We start from the raw sequence: 18,609 nt of genomic DNA, 5'->3' as shown, positions 1-18,609 counted from the left end.
AGGTTCCACCGAGATTTGAACTCGGATCGCTGGATTCAGAGTCCAGAGTGCTAACCATTACACCATGGAACCGTGTAAAGGACTTTGGAGGCTTCTTATATAACCGAGACCGTGCTGCAAGTCTGTGCATGTTATGGAAATTTTCTATCGTCTGACGCAGATAATTCCACGTGTAAATAACGGCTGGCGGGGGCAACAGTTCCTGCTTAAAATAGTTGCATCGCTTCCTTTCCAATTAAAAATTATCGTGAATGCAGGTGCTTTCGGCAGCTGTTGATATTATTGTGGCACATGTCTTGTAATCTATCTATTGAAACTCCCTTATTGAGATTTGGGGAGTTATTACCAGCCGGGGCTGATAGCACTAGCCTAGTGTGACAGGTCCAAAGCAAGCCTAGATTCCGCCAGCCCAGGTCAGTTGTCAGGCTGCTTTTGACCAGGAAATATCTGGCAATGCCCTGATGTAATATGATGCAAGTTACATCAAGATATTGCCTGATTGGACAGTCCATTTCACTACAGCAATTTATTATTTTCTCAGAATTGCTAATGGCTTTCAGATTTTGAGAGTATTTGGATCAATCATTTAAATCGGTGACTTTAAACGAAATACAGTTTGACTGGTGTAGTTATCGGTATCTTTTACAAAAACAGTTAAAAAAGAAAAATCACATCCAATTTTTAACAGGCAGCAAACATGAATGATATTTCATTAAGTGTGCAAGACTCTTAATTCATCAGCTTTATTCAAATAATTTGGGTTTCAAAATATTAAATGCAAAATCATGCACTGATTATTGAGAATGTATTTAAATTAATTAGATGGCATACACAATACAGTAGTTTGATGTTTAAAAAATAGTAATAATCCATTTATGCTTTTCTCACATGTCAATTACGGTACATACCAAAAAAAGTGCAGGCTCGAAGGGCCGAATGGCCTACTCCTGCACCTACTTTCTATGTTTTTCTATGAAACACATTACCTGGCTTGTAAGACATATCAATTCGGTGGTGTGGTATTAGTATAGTATTAGGCAGTCCTTCGTATCGAGGATGACTTGCTTCCACACCAAAAAGGGATGAGTTCACAGGTGTTTCAATGAGGGACATGACATTCTAGGTCCCAAACTACATGTTGAAGGGTGGAAGATGCCTGTGCATGGATTCTTTTAACGTGGGGTGGCCGTTGCACACCAGCCACCACACGGGCCTGACCAGTGGCAATGGTTAACCAAGACGACTGGAGACCAAGCTCTGCTGCACGGACCTAGTGCGCACACATGCGCCTACTGTCCATAGATCGCAGTGTGGGCTGGCTGGCCCTCGGCTCTCCTGGGCCCTGAACCCTCACCTCTCCTTGGCCCCGATCACGACACTCCTGGGCCCCAATCTCTCACTGCTCCTCTGCCCCGATCAAAAATGAAGCAGTCATTAACAGGACGTCAATTAGTCTCCTCTTATCTTGGAGACATCAAATATCGACACTGTTATTTATTTGAAATATAAAAATATTAAACTCCAGCCTAGTTGAAGGTTTATTAACATCAGCAGAAACAAACGGCAACAGAATGAACACGATTCAGTACTTATTACTCTAATCCCAAATGTCACAACCAGAAGAGTAGCATATGCATATTGGTTAGCTTGTCATTAAGGCGCCTGCATTATTAGCTAAGTTTTACTGCATAATTTATTAATGCATATAAAAGAAAGACTAGCATTTTGTATAGCGTTTTCATGGCCTCGGGATGTCTCGAAGAGCATTGCACCCGGTGAACTACTTTTGGGGTGTGGTCACTGTTGTGGTGTGGGGAGTGTGGCGGCAGGTTTGCACACAGCAGGGCCACAGCAGTAGCAGTGTGATGTCAGCCAGATAATCTGGTTTGGTGGTGTTGGTTGTGGGATGAATTGGCCGGGAAATTGGAGGGGCTCCTCTGCTCTTCTTCAAGGTGGTGCTATGGAGGGTAGACAGGGCCTCAGTTTAACGTCTCATCCGAAAGATGGCACCTCTGACAGTGCAGCACTCCCGCAGTATATGTGAGTAAGTGATGCATTGGAGAGATTCTGAGAGTAAGATGGTTGATTCAGAACAAGATATCAGATAAGATCTATTGAATTAGGTCACTGAAGGAAAGAAAACACATGCTGTGCTAATAGAAATGTATTGGTTCTATTGATTCATAAGAACTTTATAAAGTATGGATTGACAAAAAAAAACATTCTGCTTCTTACAACAGGCCATATCTGCACAAGATGAAAGTTCACGGGGTTGGGGGTAATATATTAGCTTGGATAGAGGATTGGCTAACTAATAGAAAACAGAGAGTTGGGATAAATTAGTCATTTTCCTGTTGGCAAACAGTTACTAGTGGGGTGCCACAGAGATCGGTGTTGGGGCCTCAACTATTTACAATCTATATTAATGATTTGGATGAAGGGACCGAGTGTAATGTAGCCAAGTTTGCTGATGAAACAAAGATGGGAGGGAAAGCCAGTTGTGAGGAGGACACAAAAAAATCTGCAACGGGATATAGACAGGCTAAGTGAGTAGGCAAACATTTGGTAGATGGAGTACAATGTGGGAAAGTGTGAGGTTATCCACTTTGGCAGAAAAAAATTTAAAAAGCAAATGATTACAGGTTGAACCTCCCTTATCCGGAACTCCCTTATCCGGAACCATTCCCGGCCATCGGATGGCGCATGCGTAGAACTCCGACATGAACAAATTGAAGTCCTTCCTCGCTGCCGATTCCCGCAATTGCTGGCCTGACCCCGCAATCCACCGCACCGCCCGCCCGCCGCCCCATGATCTCTCTGCTGCACTCCCAGCCCTAAACCAGCCAGCCCCGATATCCCTTGCTCAGTACCTATACCATACCAGCAGCACTAACAGCAGAATCCAACCCCAGCAGTCACGTGTGAACTCACTGGTGTCTCAGCAGGTTGGATGACCGAGTGAATCCCTTCCCACACACTGAGCAGGTGAACGGTCTCTCCCCAGTGTGAATTCGCTGGTGAGTTATTACTGCTGTTATTCACATCCTTACTGAATCGCGTTCATTCTGTTAGTTGTCGTTTGTTTCTGCTGATGTTACTAACCCTTCAACTAGGCTGGAGTTTAATATTTTGATATTTTAAATAACAGTGTGTCGATATTTGATGTCTCAAAGATAAGGGGAGACTAATTGATGTCCTGTTACACCTGCTCCGTTTTTGATCGGGGGGGAGGAGTGGAGAGAGATCGGGGCCCAGGAGAGGCAAGGGTTGAGGGCCCAGAAGAGGCGAGGGCCCAGGGGCAGCAACCAATAACTAGTGGGGTGCCACAGGGATCAGTGCTGGGACCCCAACTATTTACAATCTATATTAACGATTTGGAAGAAGGGACTGAGTGTAACGTAGCCAAGTTTGCTGATGATACAAAGGTGGGAGAAAAAGCAATGTGCGAGGACACAAAAAATCTGCAAAAGGACATAGACAGGCTATGTGAGTGGGCAAAAATTTGGCAGATGGAGTATAATGTTGGAAAGTGTGAGGTCATGCACTTTGGCAAAAAAAAAAATCAAAGAGCAAGTTATTATTTAAATGGAGAAAGATTGCAAAGTGCCACAGTACAGCGGAACCTGGGGGTACTTGTGCATGAAACACAAAATGATAGTATGCAGGTACAGCAAGTGATCAGGAAGGCCAATGGTATCTTGGCCTTTATTGCAAAGGGAATGGAGCATAAAAGTAGGGAAGTCTTACTACAGCTATATAAGGTATTGGTGAGGCCACACCTGAAATATTGCATGCAGTTTTGGTTTCCATATTTACAAAAGGATATACTTGCTTTGGAGGCAGTTCAGAGAAGGTTCACCTAGGTTGATTCTGGGGATGAGGGGGTTAACATATGAGGAAAGGTTGAGTAGGTTGGGCCTCTACTCATTAGAATTCAGAAGAATGAGAGGTGATCTTATCGAAACGTATAAGATTATGAAGGTGCTTGACAAGGTGGATGCAGAGAGGATGTTTCCACTGATGGGGAGACTAGAACTAGAGGGCACGATTTTAGAAGGGGCCATCCATTTAAAACTGAGATGAGGAGAAATTTATTAGAGGGTTGTAAATCTCTGGAATTCACTGCCTCAGAGCTGTGGAAGCTGAGACGTTGAATAAATTTAAGACAGAAATAGAGTTTCTTAAACGATAAGGGGTTATGGGGAGCGGGCGGGGAAGTGGAGCTGAGTCCATGATCAGATCAGCCATGATCTTATTGAATGGCGGAACAGGGTCGAGGGGCCGTATGGACTATTCCTGCTTCCATTTCTTATGTTCTGGGGCAGTACGGGCCAGTCCACACTAGGTCGGTGCTGCAGAGCTTGGTCTCCAATCATCTTGGTTAACTCTTTCCACTGGATCAAGACCTAGCTCGGTCAAGCCCAAGTGTTGACTGGTGTGCAAAGCCCACCCCACGTTAAGAGTCCACGCACAGGCATCTGCCACCCTTCAATATGTAGTTCGGAGCCTAGAATGTCAGGTCCCTCATTGAAACACCTGTGAACTCATTTCTTTTTGGTGCAGAAGGGGTCATCCTCAATACGAGGGACTGCCTAATACTATCAATCTAGTTTCTATTGTTGAGCAGATCCCAGCCCCAGCTGTGTCTTGTTTTTTTCAAGCCGTTAGAACACCTGCCTTTTCAAGGCCTGTGACATTATGCCTTTTCAACGTGTTTTGTTCAGCTACAGTCTATTGTGATTAAAAAATATTTGCACTTTGACAAGCTACTCAGTATTTTTCTCATCGACCTTTTCACTAAGCTGGCTACTTTGCCTTGTAAGTAACTCGGCAGCCCGTGTCCTAACTCTCACCCGATCACCCACCTGCTCACTGACCTACATTGGCTCCCGTTAACACTGCACAGCACTTTTTGACAGACATTCATCTGTCAAGGCCCCCCCCCCCCCCACGACATCTGTCAAGCTTCCCTCCCAGCCCAGAATCTGAAACTTCAGGGTATGGCTTATCCTCTAAGGGGACCAATCAGACAATGGGTGGAGCACCACAGCCATTTTTGCTGTACAAATAAGCATGTCCTTTACAAATCTCTCCATGGCCTTGCCCCTCCCCATCTCTGCAACCTATTTCAGCCTCAACCCCATGAGATGTCTGCGCTCCTCAAATTTTGCCCTCTTGCATCCCTAATTATAACTGCTCAACCATCGGTGGCCGTGCCTTCAGCTGCTTGGGCCCCAAGCTCGAACTCTCCGTAAACCTCCACGCCTCTCTTTCCTCCTTTAAGATGCTCCTTAAAACCTACCTCTAACCAAGCTTTTGATCATCTGCCAATTTCTTATGCAGCTCAGTGTCAATGTATCTGTTTTGTCCAACACTGCTGTGAAGCGCCTTGGGACATTTTACTACATTAAAGGCACTATATAAATAAAAGTTGTTGTAAGCCAACTATATTTGTGTATAAAGAATAGTGTTAATACACAGTTGGTATTAATTTATTTAAATAAAACTTGAGCAAATTGACTAATCTTAGAAGTTTGGAACTCTTCTGCAAACAATTGATGCTAGATCAATGTTAATTTTAAAATCTGAGATTGATAGATGTGTGTTAACTAACAGTATTGAGGGATATGGGCAAAGGCAGGTATATGGAGTTAGGTCACAGATCAGCCATGATCTCATTGAGCAACAGGCTCGAGGGGCTGAATGGCCTACTACTGTTCCTATGTTTCAATGAGTAATTAACTTTGTGTACCTATTTTGATTAAGAATTGCTCCTAATTGAATTGAGGATTTAATTTCTGCACTTCTCATTCACTGGCCCATTATGAGGAAGAACATTCCCAGTTTAGTTTACAGATCAAAAATAGCAATATTGTGGGTATTTCTCAATCTTTTAGGCATGCACAATTTATCTAATACAAAAAGCACACCAATACCAATTTCTGGACTTTGCTCAACTCTAGTGTGAAAGGGCAGTTTCACACTAAACTTGCACGCATCATGACTATTGCAGGGGAGATTGCTTAACCGATGTCACACAGCAGCTGACTGAAGTGCAACTCAGGCACTATTAATCATATGACAGAAACCAATACAGTAATTTATAAATTTTTTAATACACAAGAAAATTCACACCATGTTCTTCAAACTTACAGGTGATTCTGCATTCTCCTGATATGCTAAAACAATTCTAAACTAAAAGTAATACTATTTTTAAAATGATGAAACTAATTTCAAATGAGTCATGTAATTATTTACATCTGTTTATCTTCTCAGCTGTTACTCAAGAGTAACCATGAGTGATAACATAAGAATTGGGAGCAGGCCATAAGGTCCCGAGTCTGCTCCGCCATTCAATGAGATCATGGCTGATCTACTTCAACTCTCCCACCCTATCTCCAAATCCCTCGATTCCCCGGTGCCCAAAAATCTATCGAACTCAGTCTTGAATATCATCGGCAGTCCCTCAAAATCTAGGAAGACTTGCTTCCACTCTAAAAGTGAGTTCTTAGGTGACTGAACAGTCCAATACGGGAGTTACAGTCTCCGTCACAGGTGGAACAGACAGCCAATGAAGGAAAGGGTGGTGGGACTTGTTTGCCGCACGCTCCTTCCGCTGCCTGCACTAGTTTTCTGCATGACCTCGGTGATGAGACTCTAGGTGCTCAGAACCCTCCTGGATGCACTTCCTCCATGTAGGGTGCTCCCAGGTGTTGGTGGGGATGTTGCATTTCATCAAGGAGGCTTTGAGGGTGTCCTTGAAATGTTTCTTCTGCCCACCTGGGGCTCACTTGCAAAAGAGTTGAGAGAAGCAATAACCCTGCTACAGCAGTAAATTGGTCTTCATGGTGGATGGGATAGTTAGCGCTCAATATCATGCATTTTCTTGAATCATCCATCACGTAATGCTGAGTCCATCTTGTTTAATTCCATTTTCCAGTGAAGCACGTTTCTGGCACACAGCCACGATGAGAATTAAAATGATTATAAATTCAGCAGCAACAAGAACACCTGCAATTATCCAGCGATTTCTTGTAAGAACTTCAGTTTTCCATTCTGTGAAAAGGAAGAAAACAATTGATCATTGTGGCAGTGGTTTCAGTGCTGGTTTGGTCCTTTGCTAATAGTTTAAAGTACAGGTACAACCATCAGAAAAGTGTGACTGCATTTAAGTATAAATAATATTTAATATATATATATATATATAATATATATATTTTTTTAAAAACATTGGATAATGTAACAACCATCATCAGGCAGTCCCTCAGAATCGAGGGAGACTTGCTTCCACTCTTAGAATGAGTCCTTAGATATATTCAAAAGGGAGTTAGATGTGGCCCTTATGGCCAAAGGGGTCAAGGTATGGAGAGAAAGCAGGAATGGAGTACTATGTTTCTAAGGTGGTTGAATAGTCCAATGAGAACCATAGTCCCTGTCACAGGTGGGAAAGAGATGGTAGTTGAGGGAAAGGGAGGGTGGGACAGGTTTGCCGCATGCTCTTTCCACTGCCTGTGTTGGATTTCTGCATGCTCTCGGCAATGAGACTCGAGGTGCATTGCGCCCTCCCAGAAGCACTTCCTCCACTTAGGGTGGTCTTTGGCCAGGGACTGCCAGGTGTCGGTGGGGATGTTGCACTTAATCAGGAAGGCTTAGAGTGTCCTTGTAACGTTTCCTTTGCCCACCTTTGGCTCGTTTGCCATGAAGGAGTTCAGAGTAGAGCACTTTCTTTGAGAGTCTCCTGTCTGGCATGCAAACAATGTGGCCTGCCCAGCAGAGCTGAACCATGTAGTAGCCAGTGTACAATGACCACCCCATGTTAAAAGAACTCACGTACAGGCATCTTCCACCACTCCATGAAGTTTGGGACCTGGAACGTCAGGAATGTAGTAGTAGCCCAAGCCAGAAACAACAAAATGCATTGCTTGGCAACTTTAACAGACATACATCCCAAGGCACTTCACAGTAATTTAATCAGCCAAAAAAAACACTTGTATTTATATAGCGCCATTCACAACCCCAAAGCACTTTACAGCCAATGAAGTACTTTAAGGGTAGTCACATGTGTAGGAAATCAGACAGCCAATTTGCTTACAGCAAGCTCCCAAAAACATTAGTTAATGACCAGAATCTGTTTTTTTTTACGTTTTTGAAAAAGTGATATTGGTTGAAGGATAATAGTGGGCAGGACATCAGGGATAGCTCCCCTGCTCCTCTTTGTAATAATGCAATGGGATCTTTTACATACTCCTGAGAGGGCAGTCACAGCCTCAGTTTAACACCTCATTGCAAAGATGGCACCTGACAGCACTGCACTGGGAGTGTCAACCTGGATTGCGTGCTCAAATCTCTGGAGTTGGACTTGAACCCAAGCTTCTGCCACTGATGCACAGCTGACACCTTAAAGATAAAAGAGGTGACTAAAAGTTTGGTCAAAGGTGGATTTTATAAAGGAGGAGGAAAGAGCAAGAGACTGCAGAGCACAATGTATAGATGGCTGCCAGTGGCAGGGTGACACCAGTAGGGAATTCACAAGAGGTTGTCAGAGTTGGAGCAATGCAGAGTTCTCAGAGGTTTGCAGGGCTAGATGAGGAGAGACCAGGCCATGAAAGGACTTGGCCACCAGGATAAGAATTTTTAATTCGAGGAGTTGGTGGCCAGCAGTCTTAGTGCAGGATAGGATAAGGACAGCAGAGTTTTAGATGCACTGAATAGGGTGGAAGGTACAACATAGCATAGAGAAAAAATAATAATTTTGCTTATATCCTGTCCAAGAGCAAGTGGGAGGCATTAAGGAGTCTCCCCAAATTTGGGGAGAATATCCAAGTCATAAATGGACTCGAGCGATAGAGTTAAAGGTATTTAAAAGTAGTGTTTGGCACAAACAAGGAAACAGCTTTTGAAAGCAACCTAGCAATGCAGCAGCTGCATTTGTCGTCTAAGGAAATAGTGAGGCTGAGATCAAGTCAAGAAGTGCAGGGCCAAAGTTGAAAAGATGCAAATGGTTATACCCATGTAACAAATAGGTTTCTGAAGAGGAACTGAAGGAAGATTTCCTTCACTGCATCAAATGGCAGGGAGATCAAGATGTAATGTAGCCAAGTTTGCTGATACAAAAATGGGTGGGAAAGCAAGTTGTGACAAATAATCTGCAAAGGTATATAGACAGACTAAGAGTGGGCAAACATTTAGCAGATGGAGTATATTGTGGGAAAAGTGTGAGGTTATCCATTTTGGTAGGAAAAAGCACAAATTTAAATGGAGAGATTGCAAAATGCTGCAGTACATGGAAATCAGAGAGTCCTTGTGCATGAAACAAAGTTAGTAAGCAGTTACAGCAAGTAATCAGGAACACAAATGGAATGTTGGCCTTTATTGCAAGGGGGATAGAGTATAAAAGCAGGGAAGTCTTGCTACAACTGTACAGGGTATTGGTGATATGTATGCAACCCTGTGCAACCTGCATCATACCACCACCAGAGGAGTCCCAAGAGATCCCAGCATCCTTGGGAGCACTGTATATAAGCAGGCCTCCCTTGCTGTACCAACACTTGAGTTTGAATAAATGGAGCCAAGGTCACACTTACTCATGTCTACAGTACTCAGTTACATTACTTTATGAACATAAGTGAGACCATACCTAGAGTACTACATACAGTTTTGATCTCTTATGAGGGATATACTTGCATTGGAGGCAGTTCAGAGAAGGTTCACTAGGTTGATTCCAGAGATGAGGGGCTTGACTCAAGGTTGAGCAGGTTGGACCTATACTCATTGGAGATAAGAATGAGAGGTAATCTTATTGAAAGAGATAAGATACTGAGGGGGCTTGACAAGGCCAATGGAGGGGATGTTGCCACTCATGGGGGAATCTAGAACTAGGGGGCATAGTTTAAGAATAAGGGGGGTGCCCATTTTAGAACTGAGGTGAAGGAGGAATTTCCTCAGAAGGTTGTAAATCTGGAATTCTCTGCCCCAGAGCATTGGAGGCTGGGTCATTTGTGGAGATAGACATTTTTTGAATGGAGTCCAGAGTTATGGGGAGCAGGCAGGGAAGTGGAGCTGAGTCCATGATCTTATTAAATGGCAGAGTAGGCTCGAGGGGCCAAATGGCCTATTTCTTACATTCTTATGTTGTGATTCAGCATTATATCGCAAGACAACTGGAAGTTAAGAGTACGGCGTGGAGGACACAACCTACCTATAGAAAGACCAAATGTTCTGGAAATGGATTGGTGTAAAACATCATTTCTTAAGCTGAATGTGTAGTTAGAACTCCTATTGGAGTCATGGATTTCCAGAATACTGTGCAGTGAGTATAGACCATCTCCACTTTGTTGGTATGAAGTCTCAGACAGTGTCGAAATATCCTCATTTTCTTCATTGTACCAGGAAATAGTAGCTGGAGGGTAACCTTGGGACTCGAATCTGAACACTGTCCCAAATGGCGTTACTTGGATGAAAAAGTCAGGTTCTGTGTAGTATGCTGTAGATTTTAAAAAGTGTTAGCAACAAGAAATAAACTTGTCAACCAGGAATTTTAACTAATTGAATAATGCAATAAAAGCTAAATGCTCAAAAACTACAAATCCAAGTAGAAACAGAATAGTAGATATTGCTGTTTGCAATCAATTTGGAGGTATCCAAATTAAAAGGTGAAAACCCCACAATATCCTGCAGGCAGCTGTTAAACTAAAATCATACTTAATCTGGATAGTAAATATCAGTGGGCTTTTCCCCTGCGAGGCTGTCAGTGCAGCCTGATCCTGGAGCTGTGTATAGACAATTCCAACATGGGTTGCTGAGCAAACAGGAGTGTCAACCCTAACTGAGGTGTGTGAGGACAGCCATTGCACCACCAGCACTGTTCCAGTGGAGAGAAGCTAAGTGAGCAGAGTCTAGGCATCAAACCTGGAATCTTCCCAGGTGAGGTGGCCCCTCATGATTTTATTGGTGAATAGATAGCTAGCAGATAGGAAGGACCCATTTCCCTCAGCAGAGGGAACCACCACCAGGGGGCATAGATTTAAAGTAATTGGTAGGAGGTTTAGAGGGGAAATTTCTTCACCGAGGGTGGTGGGGGTCTGGAACTCACTGCCTGAAAGGGTGGTAGAGACAGAAACCCTCACCACATTTAAAGTGCTTGGATGTGCACTGGAGGTGCCATAACCTACAGGGCTACAGACAGAGCTGGAAAGTGGGATTAGGCTGGATAGCTTTGTCACCCAGCACAGACACAATGGGCCAAACTGTAAATTTCTGATTCTATTCCTGGTCTGTAAGGCTCAGGTTCTCAATGAGGAGACTCATTGGGGCCAAAAGGAGGCAAAGCAGCATGACTTTCATTTGCAGCACTGACAGTAGAAAACTGAAAACAAAAATAAAGCATGTACCAGCAAATATGAGAGACACAATGCCCTCGCCACTTCCTTGTGCATTACTGACAAAACATTTGTACTGTCCGGCATCCTCTGGTCTCACTTGGTCAAGCTTCACTGAAGCGTTCCCTCGTTTGAACTCCTCTGGGAATAAGCTGGTCCTTCCTGAATACTGAGGGCTTTGACGACTCAATTGTTCTTTTCCATAATAATAACTATAAACAAGTTCCTCTGTCTCAGCACGTTGCCAACTGATAATAAGCATCTGCAGTGATGATTCCCCCAGAGTTGTAAAGCTGCATCTCAGCACTGTGTACTGGCCATGGACAGCAGTCACAGGCACTTTTGGGGTATGGACTTTAAACAGAGCTGTAAATTAAAAAAAAATTAGTAACATTGTTCCAAGAACAGAATTATCTTAAAAGGATGACAAATACAAGATTTAGTCTTGAATAGAGCACAAAGTTGAAAAGGAAAGCATGAAAAAGCAATCCCCAGCCTCTGCATTTTCTCCCCCTTCCCCAAAGGGTTGATATGCCAAGAGATCTATTGGAATAATGTTGTGTTTCAACATAAGCAACCCTCAGAACTGACACCCTTAATTGCAGCAACATGATCAGCAAACAACCTCACAAAATAGAAGGGCTGTTTTTGAAAATTCTGGTACTTTTCAGCATCACAAACAATGTTTATGTGGGAAGTACCCATCTTGCCCATTAAAAAGACCCAACATTACAAGTGAAGCTACTGTTATCGCTTTGGCCCATTGCTAAATGGTGAAAAGGCCACCTCAACCTGCATAGATTTTTTATTCAAGTGTGCAAGAAAACAGCTAAATTTAAAAAGTCTTACCAAGAGCAAATCTGAATTCAATTGCCAACAAAACAGCAAGCAGACTTCTCATGATATGGTCTCAACAGCTGCTAAAACAAGATAACATGAACACCATTGAAAATTGTGTTTTGCCACAGCTACATACACAACAGTGACTTAATGGTTACAGCATGGAAGGATGCCATGCGGGCTGTTGAACCCGTACTAGCTCTCCGCAAGAACAGTTCAGCTAGTCCCACTCCCTTTTCTCTGTAACCCTGCACATTTTTTTCCTTCAAGTCAATTCCCTTTTGAAAGCCACAATTGAATCTGCCTCCACCACCCTTTCAGGCAATGAATTCCAGATCCTAACCACTTGCTGCATAAAAAGTTTTTCCTCATGTCACCTTTGGTTCTGCTGCCAATCACCTTAAATCTGTGTCCTCTGACTCTCGACCCTTCTGCCAATGGGAACAGTTTCGCTCAATCTATTCTGTCTAGACCCCTCAATTTTGAACAATTCTATCAAATCTCAACCTTCTCTGCTCCAAGGAGAACCGGCTTCTCCAGTTCTGTAGACTGCAGGAAGATATCAATGAACTGGTCAGGTGGCAGAACAGTAGCAAATGGAAGTCAATCCAGAGAAGTGTGAAGCAATGCACTTGGGGAGGTTAGAAACATAGAAACATAGAAAATAGGTGCAGGAGCAGGCCATTCAGCCCTTCTAGCCTGCACCGCCATTCAATGAGTTCATGGCTGAACATGAAACTTCAGTACCCCCTTCCTGCTTTCTCGCCATAACCCTTGATCCCCCGAGTAGTAAGGACTTCATCTAACTCCCTTTTGAATATATTTAGTGAATTGGCCTCAACTACTTTCTGTGGTAGAGAATTCCACAGGTTCACCACTCTCTGGGTGAAGAAGTTTCTCCTCATCTTGGTCCTAAATGGCTTACCCCTTATCCTCAGACTGTGACCCCTGGTTCTGGACTTCCCCAACATTGGGAACATTCTTTCTGCATCTAACCTGTCTAAACCCGTCAGAATTTTAAACGTTTCTATGAGGTCCCCTCTCATTCTTCTGAACTCCAGTGAATACAATCCCAATTGATCCAATCTTTCTTGATAGGTCAGTCCCGCCATCCCGGGAATCAGTCTGGTGAACCTTCGCTGCACTCCCTCAATAGCAAGAATGTCCTTCCTCAAGTTAGGAGACCAAAACTGTACACAATACTCCAGGTGTGGCCTCACCAAGGCCCTGTACAACTGTAGCAACACCTCCCTGCCCCTGTATTCAAATCCCCTCGCTATGAAGGCCAACATGCCATTTGCTTTCTTAACCGCCTGCTGTACCTGCATGCCAACCTTCAATGACTGATGTACCATGACACCCAGGTCTCGTTGCACCTTCCCTTTTCCTAATCTGTCACCATTCAGATAATAGTCTGTCTCTCTGTTTTTACCACCAAAGTGGATAACCTCACATTTATCCACATTATACTTCATCTGCCATGCATTTGCCCACTCACCTAACCTATCCAAGTCACTCTGCAGCCTAATAGCATCCTCCTCGCAGCTCACACTGCCACCCAACTTAGTATCATCCGCAAATTTGGAGATACTGCATTTAATCCCCTCGTCTAAATCATTAATGTACAATGTAAACAGCTGGGGCCCCAGCACAGAACCTTGCGGCACTCCACTAGTCACTGCCTGCCATTCTGAAAAGTACCCGTTTACTCCTACTCTTTGCTTCCTGTCTGACAACCAGTTCTCAATCCACGTCAGCACACTACCCCCAATCCCATGTGCTTTAACTTTGCACATTAATCTCTTGTGTGGGACCTTGTCGAAAGCCTTCTGAAAGTCCAAATATACCACATCAACTGGTTCTCCCTTGTCCACTTTACTGGAAACATCCTCAAAAAATTCCAGAAGATTTGTCAAGCATGATTTCCCTTTCACAAATCCATGCTGACTTGGACCTATCATGTCACCATTTTCCAGATGCACTGCTATGACATCCTTAATAATTGATTCCATCACTTTACCCACTACTGAGGTCAGGCTGACCGGTCTATAATTCCCTGTTTTCTCTCCCTCCTTTTTTAAAAAGTGGGGTTACATTGGCTACCCTCCACTCCATAGGAACTGATCCAGAGTCAATGGAATGTTGGAAAATGACTGTCAATGCATCCGCTATTTCCAAGGCCACCTCCTTAAGTACTCTAGGATGCAGTCCATCAGGCCCTGGGGATTTATCGGCCTTCAATCCCATCAATTTCCCCAACACAATTTCCCGACTAATAAAGATTTCCCTCAGTTCCTCTTCCTTACTAGACCCTCTGACCCCTTTTATATCCGGAAGGTTGTTTGTATCCTCCTTAGTGAATACCGAACCAAAGTACTTGTTCAATTGATCCGCCATTTCTTTGTTCCCCGTTATGACTTCCCCTGATTCTGACTGCAGGGGACCTACGTTTGTCTTCACCAACCTTTTTCTCTTTACATACCTATAGAAACTTTTGCAATCCGCCTTAATGTTCCCTGCAAGCTTCTTCTCGTACTCCATTTTCCCTGTCCTAATCAAACCCTTTGTCCTCCTCTGCTGAGTTCTAAATTTCTCCCAGTCCCCAGGTTCGCTGCTATTTCTGGCCAATTTGTATGCCACTTCCTTGGCTTTAATACTATCCCTGATTTCCCTAGATAGCCACGGTTGAGCCACCTTCCCCTTTTTATTTTTACGCCAGACAGGAATGTACAATTGTTGTACTTCATCCATGCGGTCTCTAAATGTCTGCCATTGCCCATCCACAGTCAACCCCCTAAGTATCATTCGCCAATCTATCCTAGCCAATTCACGCCTCATACCTTCAAAGTTACCCTTCTTTAAGTTCTGGACCATGGTCTCTGAAATTACTGTTTCATTCTCCATCCTAATGCAGAATTCCACCATATTATGGTCACTCTTCCCCAAGGGGCCTCGCACAATGAGATTGCTAATTAATCCTCTCTCATTACACAACACCCAGTCTAAGATGGCCTCCCCCCTAGTTGGTTCCTCAACATATTGGTCTAGAAAACCATCCCTTATGCACTCCAGGAAATCCTCCTCCACCGTATTGCTTCCAGTTTGGCTAGCCCAATCTATGTGCATATTAAAGTCACCCATTATAACTGCTGCACCTTTTTAACAAGGCAAGGGAATACACATTAAATGGTAGAACATTAAGTGTAGAGGAACAAAGGGAACTTGGAGTGCATGTCCACAAATCCCTGAAGGTAGCACGACAGGTGGTTAGTGGTTAGGAAGTTATGCAGAATACTTGCCTTTATTAGCCAAGGCATGGAATACAGGAGCAGGGAGGTTATGCTTGAGCTGTATAAAACACTGGTTAGGCCACAACTAGGCATACTGCATGCAGTTCTGGTCATCACATTGCAGGAAAGATGTGATTGCACAAGCGGGTAGAGATTTAAGAGGATGATGCCTGGACTGGAGAATTTTAGCTAAGAGGAGATTGGATAGGTTTTCTTTGGAACCAAGAAGGCTGAGGGGAAATCTTAGAGATGTATAAAATTACAAGGCAGAGATAGATTGGAGAGGAAGGACCCATTTTCCTTAGCAGAGGGGTCAACAACCAGTGGGCATAGATTTAAAGTAATTGGTAGGTTTAGAGGAGAACTTTCTTCACTCAGAGGGTGGTGGGGGTCTAGAACTCACGGCTTGAAAGTGTGGTAGAGGCAGAAGCCCTCAACATTTTAGTACTTGGATGTGCACTTGAAGTGCCATAACCTACAGGGCTACAGACCTCAAGCTGGAAAGTGGGATTAGGCTGGATAGCTTTTCATCAGCCAGCACAGACACAATGGGCCAAAATGCTGTAAATTTCTATGATTCTATCCACGTAGCTGAAATAACTCAGACCTGGAACCAATCTTTGTAACTCTTTTCTGCCCCCTCTCCAAGTTATCCCCAGTGTAATGGCCAATATTTATCCCTCAAACAACATCACTGAAAACAAATTATCTGGTCATCATCACATTGCAGTTTGAGAGCTTGCTGTACACAAATTGGCTGCTGCATTTCCTAAATTACAACAGTGACCACACATCAAAAAGTACTTCATTGGCTTTATCGTATAATAATCCTGTGAAGCACCTTGGGACATTTCACATTAAAAAAAAGTGCTATATAAAACACAAGTTGTTGTAAAGCACTGGATACATCCAGGGTCGTGTAAGGCACAATACAAATTTCTCATGACATTTGCCCACTGTTTGTAAATGTTACTGAGGTAAATGCACTATCACCAAGCTCCTACCCCATAAAGGTGACTGATTAACAATTTTAGAAACAAAAAAGATTTAAAGGCAAGTAATGCTTGAATAAACACTACTTCGGTGGTTTCTCCAGCAGTGACAGGAAATGCAGAGATATCAGACCCAGTAGACTTCACTAGACTACGCACTTCACTAGACCACACTAAAGTTTGAGCACAACTTAGCAAAGTCTCGCTCTGTGTCTCCCGGGAAACCAGTTGGGGGCCCGGGAGAGTTGGGAACCCGGGAGCCCACCCGCCGCCCGCGTCTCACGGAGGTTCCATCGGCACCGAGCGCAGCCACGGCGACCCGAACTCCCCGGTACCGATTCTAACCCCGCCGCTCGGTATTCCCCCCCCCCCCTGACTTACCTCTCTCTCTCCCCCTCCCTCGCTCGCTCTCGCTCTCGCTCTCTCTCTCTCTCTCTCTCCGGACTCTCCGCTCGGTATTCCCTCCCCTGACTTCTCTCGCGCTCGCGATCCAGACTCTCCGCTGCCCACAAATGATAGCAGCGCCCGTGGCTCGCTCTGTTTATATCATCACGCATCACGCGCCGCGATTACCGAAGTATCTGGAACGTTCGCGCGACGTTCCGTTACCAGCTGACAACCGTTACCGTGACAACCAAACAACGTCAGCAAGAGCAAGACGGCAGGCATACCTTCTGTCACAGGCTGTGAGGCAGAAGATTGAGAGACAAAAGGTCATGGGACAAGTTAAGAAACAAGACATGAGTCTAGATAGGGTGTAATTTTTTTTTCAATTTAAATTTAGATTTTCTAATTTTAGCTTAATTTATCATGATGCTCTATATTATTTAATTTTGTTTAATTATAAGTAATCTTTATTATACTGATTTTACTATTGTATTATTTACAGTGTAATTTAGATTTCCCCCCCCTGCCTGTCTCTATCTGTGAGCACATTTTGGCTGTTGCTTCGGACCCGAGCCTTTAACCTCTTTTTACAATTCCTTCTCACGCTTTTTCTCCCTTTCCATCCCTGGTCAATATCTAACGTGTTGTAAAATTGTTGTGAAGCGCCTTGGGGCGTTTTACTACATTAAAAGGCGCTATATAAATAAAAGTTATTATTATTTATTAATATTATTCTAAATGGAAATGGCAGAATCATCAACAGCTGTCCTGGGCAAGAGAGAAATCGGGGCAGAGGTTATGGTGTTTAAATTGTCGAACTCGGTGCTGAGTCTAGATGGCTGTAAAGTGTCTAAAGAAAAAAAAGAAGGTCCTGCATTTATATAGCGCCTTTCACAACCACGAGACATAAGAACATAAGAAATAGGAGCAGGAGTCGGCCACCTGGCCCCTCGAGCCTGCTCCGCCATTTAATAAGATCACGACTGATCTGATCTTGGGCACAGCTCCACTTCCCTGCCCACTCCCCATAACCCTTTATTCCATTATCGCTCAAAAATCTGTCTTATCACCACCTTAAATATATTCAACGACCCAGCCTCCACAGCTCTCTGGGACAGAGAATTCCACAGATTTACAACTCTCTGAGAGAAGAAATTCCTCCTCATCTCAGTTTTAAATGGCCGACCCCTTATTCTAAAACTATGCCCCCTAGTTCTAGATTCCCCCTGAGGGGAAACATGCTCTCTGCATCTACCCTGTCGAGCCCCCTCAGAATCTCTTATGTTTCAATAAGATCACCTCTCATTCTTCTAAACTCCAAGGAGTACAGGCCCAACCTGCTCAACCTTTCTTCATATGATAACCTCTTCATCTCAGGAATCAACGTCGTGAACCTTCCCTGAACAGCCTCCAATGCAAGTACAGGCGCAGCGTCCCGAATCCGGAAACCTCGGGACCGAGGCCGTTCCGGATTTCGCCTTTTTCCGGATTTTGGAACGTCTTTCTGACGTCACGAATCCGGAAACACCCGAGCCCAGGTTCGGGTATTTCTGGATTTCGGAACGTCAGAAAGGGGGGAATTACCTGCCGAGGAGCTGTTCAGGCTGTCCGGAGCCCCCCCCCCGAGGAGATCGTCGTGGGGCCGGCCCCGCCAAGGATGTTGTTGGGCGGGGCCCTGCCAATGATGTTATCAGGCAGGGCCCCGCTGAGATGGTGTTCAGG

At 44.1% G+C, this 18,609-nt stretch overlaps 1 protein-coding gene and 1 non-coding gene across 5 annotated transcripts; both read right to left on the bottom strand.

Annotated features, from left to right (window-relative positions):
* On the bottom strand, positions 1 to 72 carry trnaq-cug (transfer RNA glutamine (anticodon CUG)). Its single transcript has one exon. It is a non-coding gene; the product is annotated as a tRNA-Gln (tRNA).
* Positions 73 to 6,097: 6,025 nt separating this feature from the next.
* LOC139279708 (CD276 antigen-like) lies at positions 6,098 to 17,029 on the bottom strand. 4 transcript variants are annotated; one of them, XM_070898860.1, is made up of 5 exons: positions 16,882 to 17,027; positions 12,228 to 12,298; positions 11,391 to 11,744; positions 10,199 to 10,483; positions 6,098 to 7,056 (listed from the first exon to the last, which is right to left on the bottom strand). In XM_070898860.1, exons 2-5 carry the CDS (start codon positions 12,277 to 12,279, stop codon positions 6,899 to 6,901), a joined length of 849 nt encoding a protein of 282 aa, XP_070754961.1. In that variant the 5' UTR covers positions 12,280 to 12,298; positions 16,882 to 17,027; the 3' UTR covers positions 6,098 to 6,898. The 4 variants fall into 4 exon arrangements, with proteins under 4 accessions (XP_070754961.1, XP_070754962.1, XP_070754963.1 ...); XM_070898861.1 differs by having other exon boundaries at positions 12,228 to 12,295; XM_070898862.1 differs by lacking the exon at positions 10,199 to 10,483 and having other exon boundaries at positions 16,882 to 17,029.
* Between the last annotated feature and the right edge of the window lie 1,580 nt (positions 17,030 to 18,609).

The sequence above is a fragment of the Pristiophorus japonicus genome, chromosome 14 (genome assembly GCF_044704955.1).
Source record: "Pristiophorus japonicus isolate sPriJap1 chromosome 14, sPriJap1.hap1, whole genome shotgun sequence".
NCBI lineage: Eukaryota > Metazoa > Chordata > Chondrichthyes > Pristiophoridae > Pristiophorus > Pristiophorus japonicus.
This window is presented reverse-complemented; position numbering and strand designations above follow the sequence as displayed.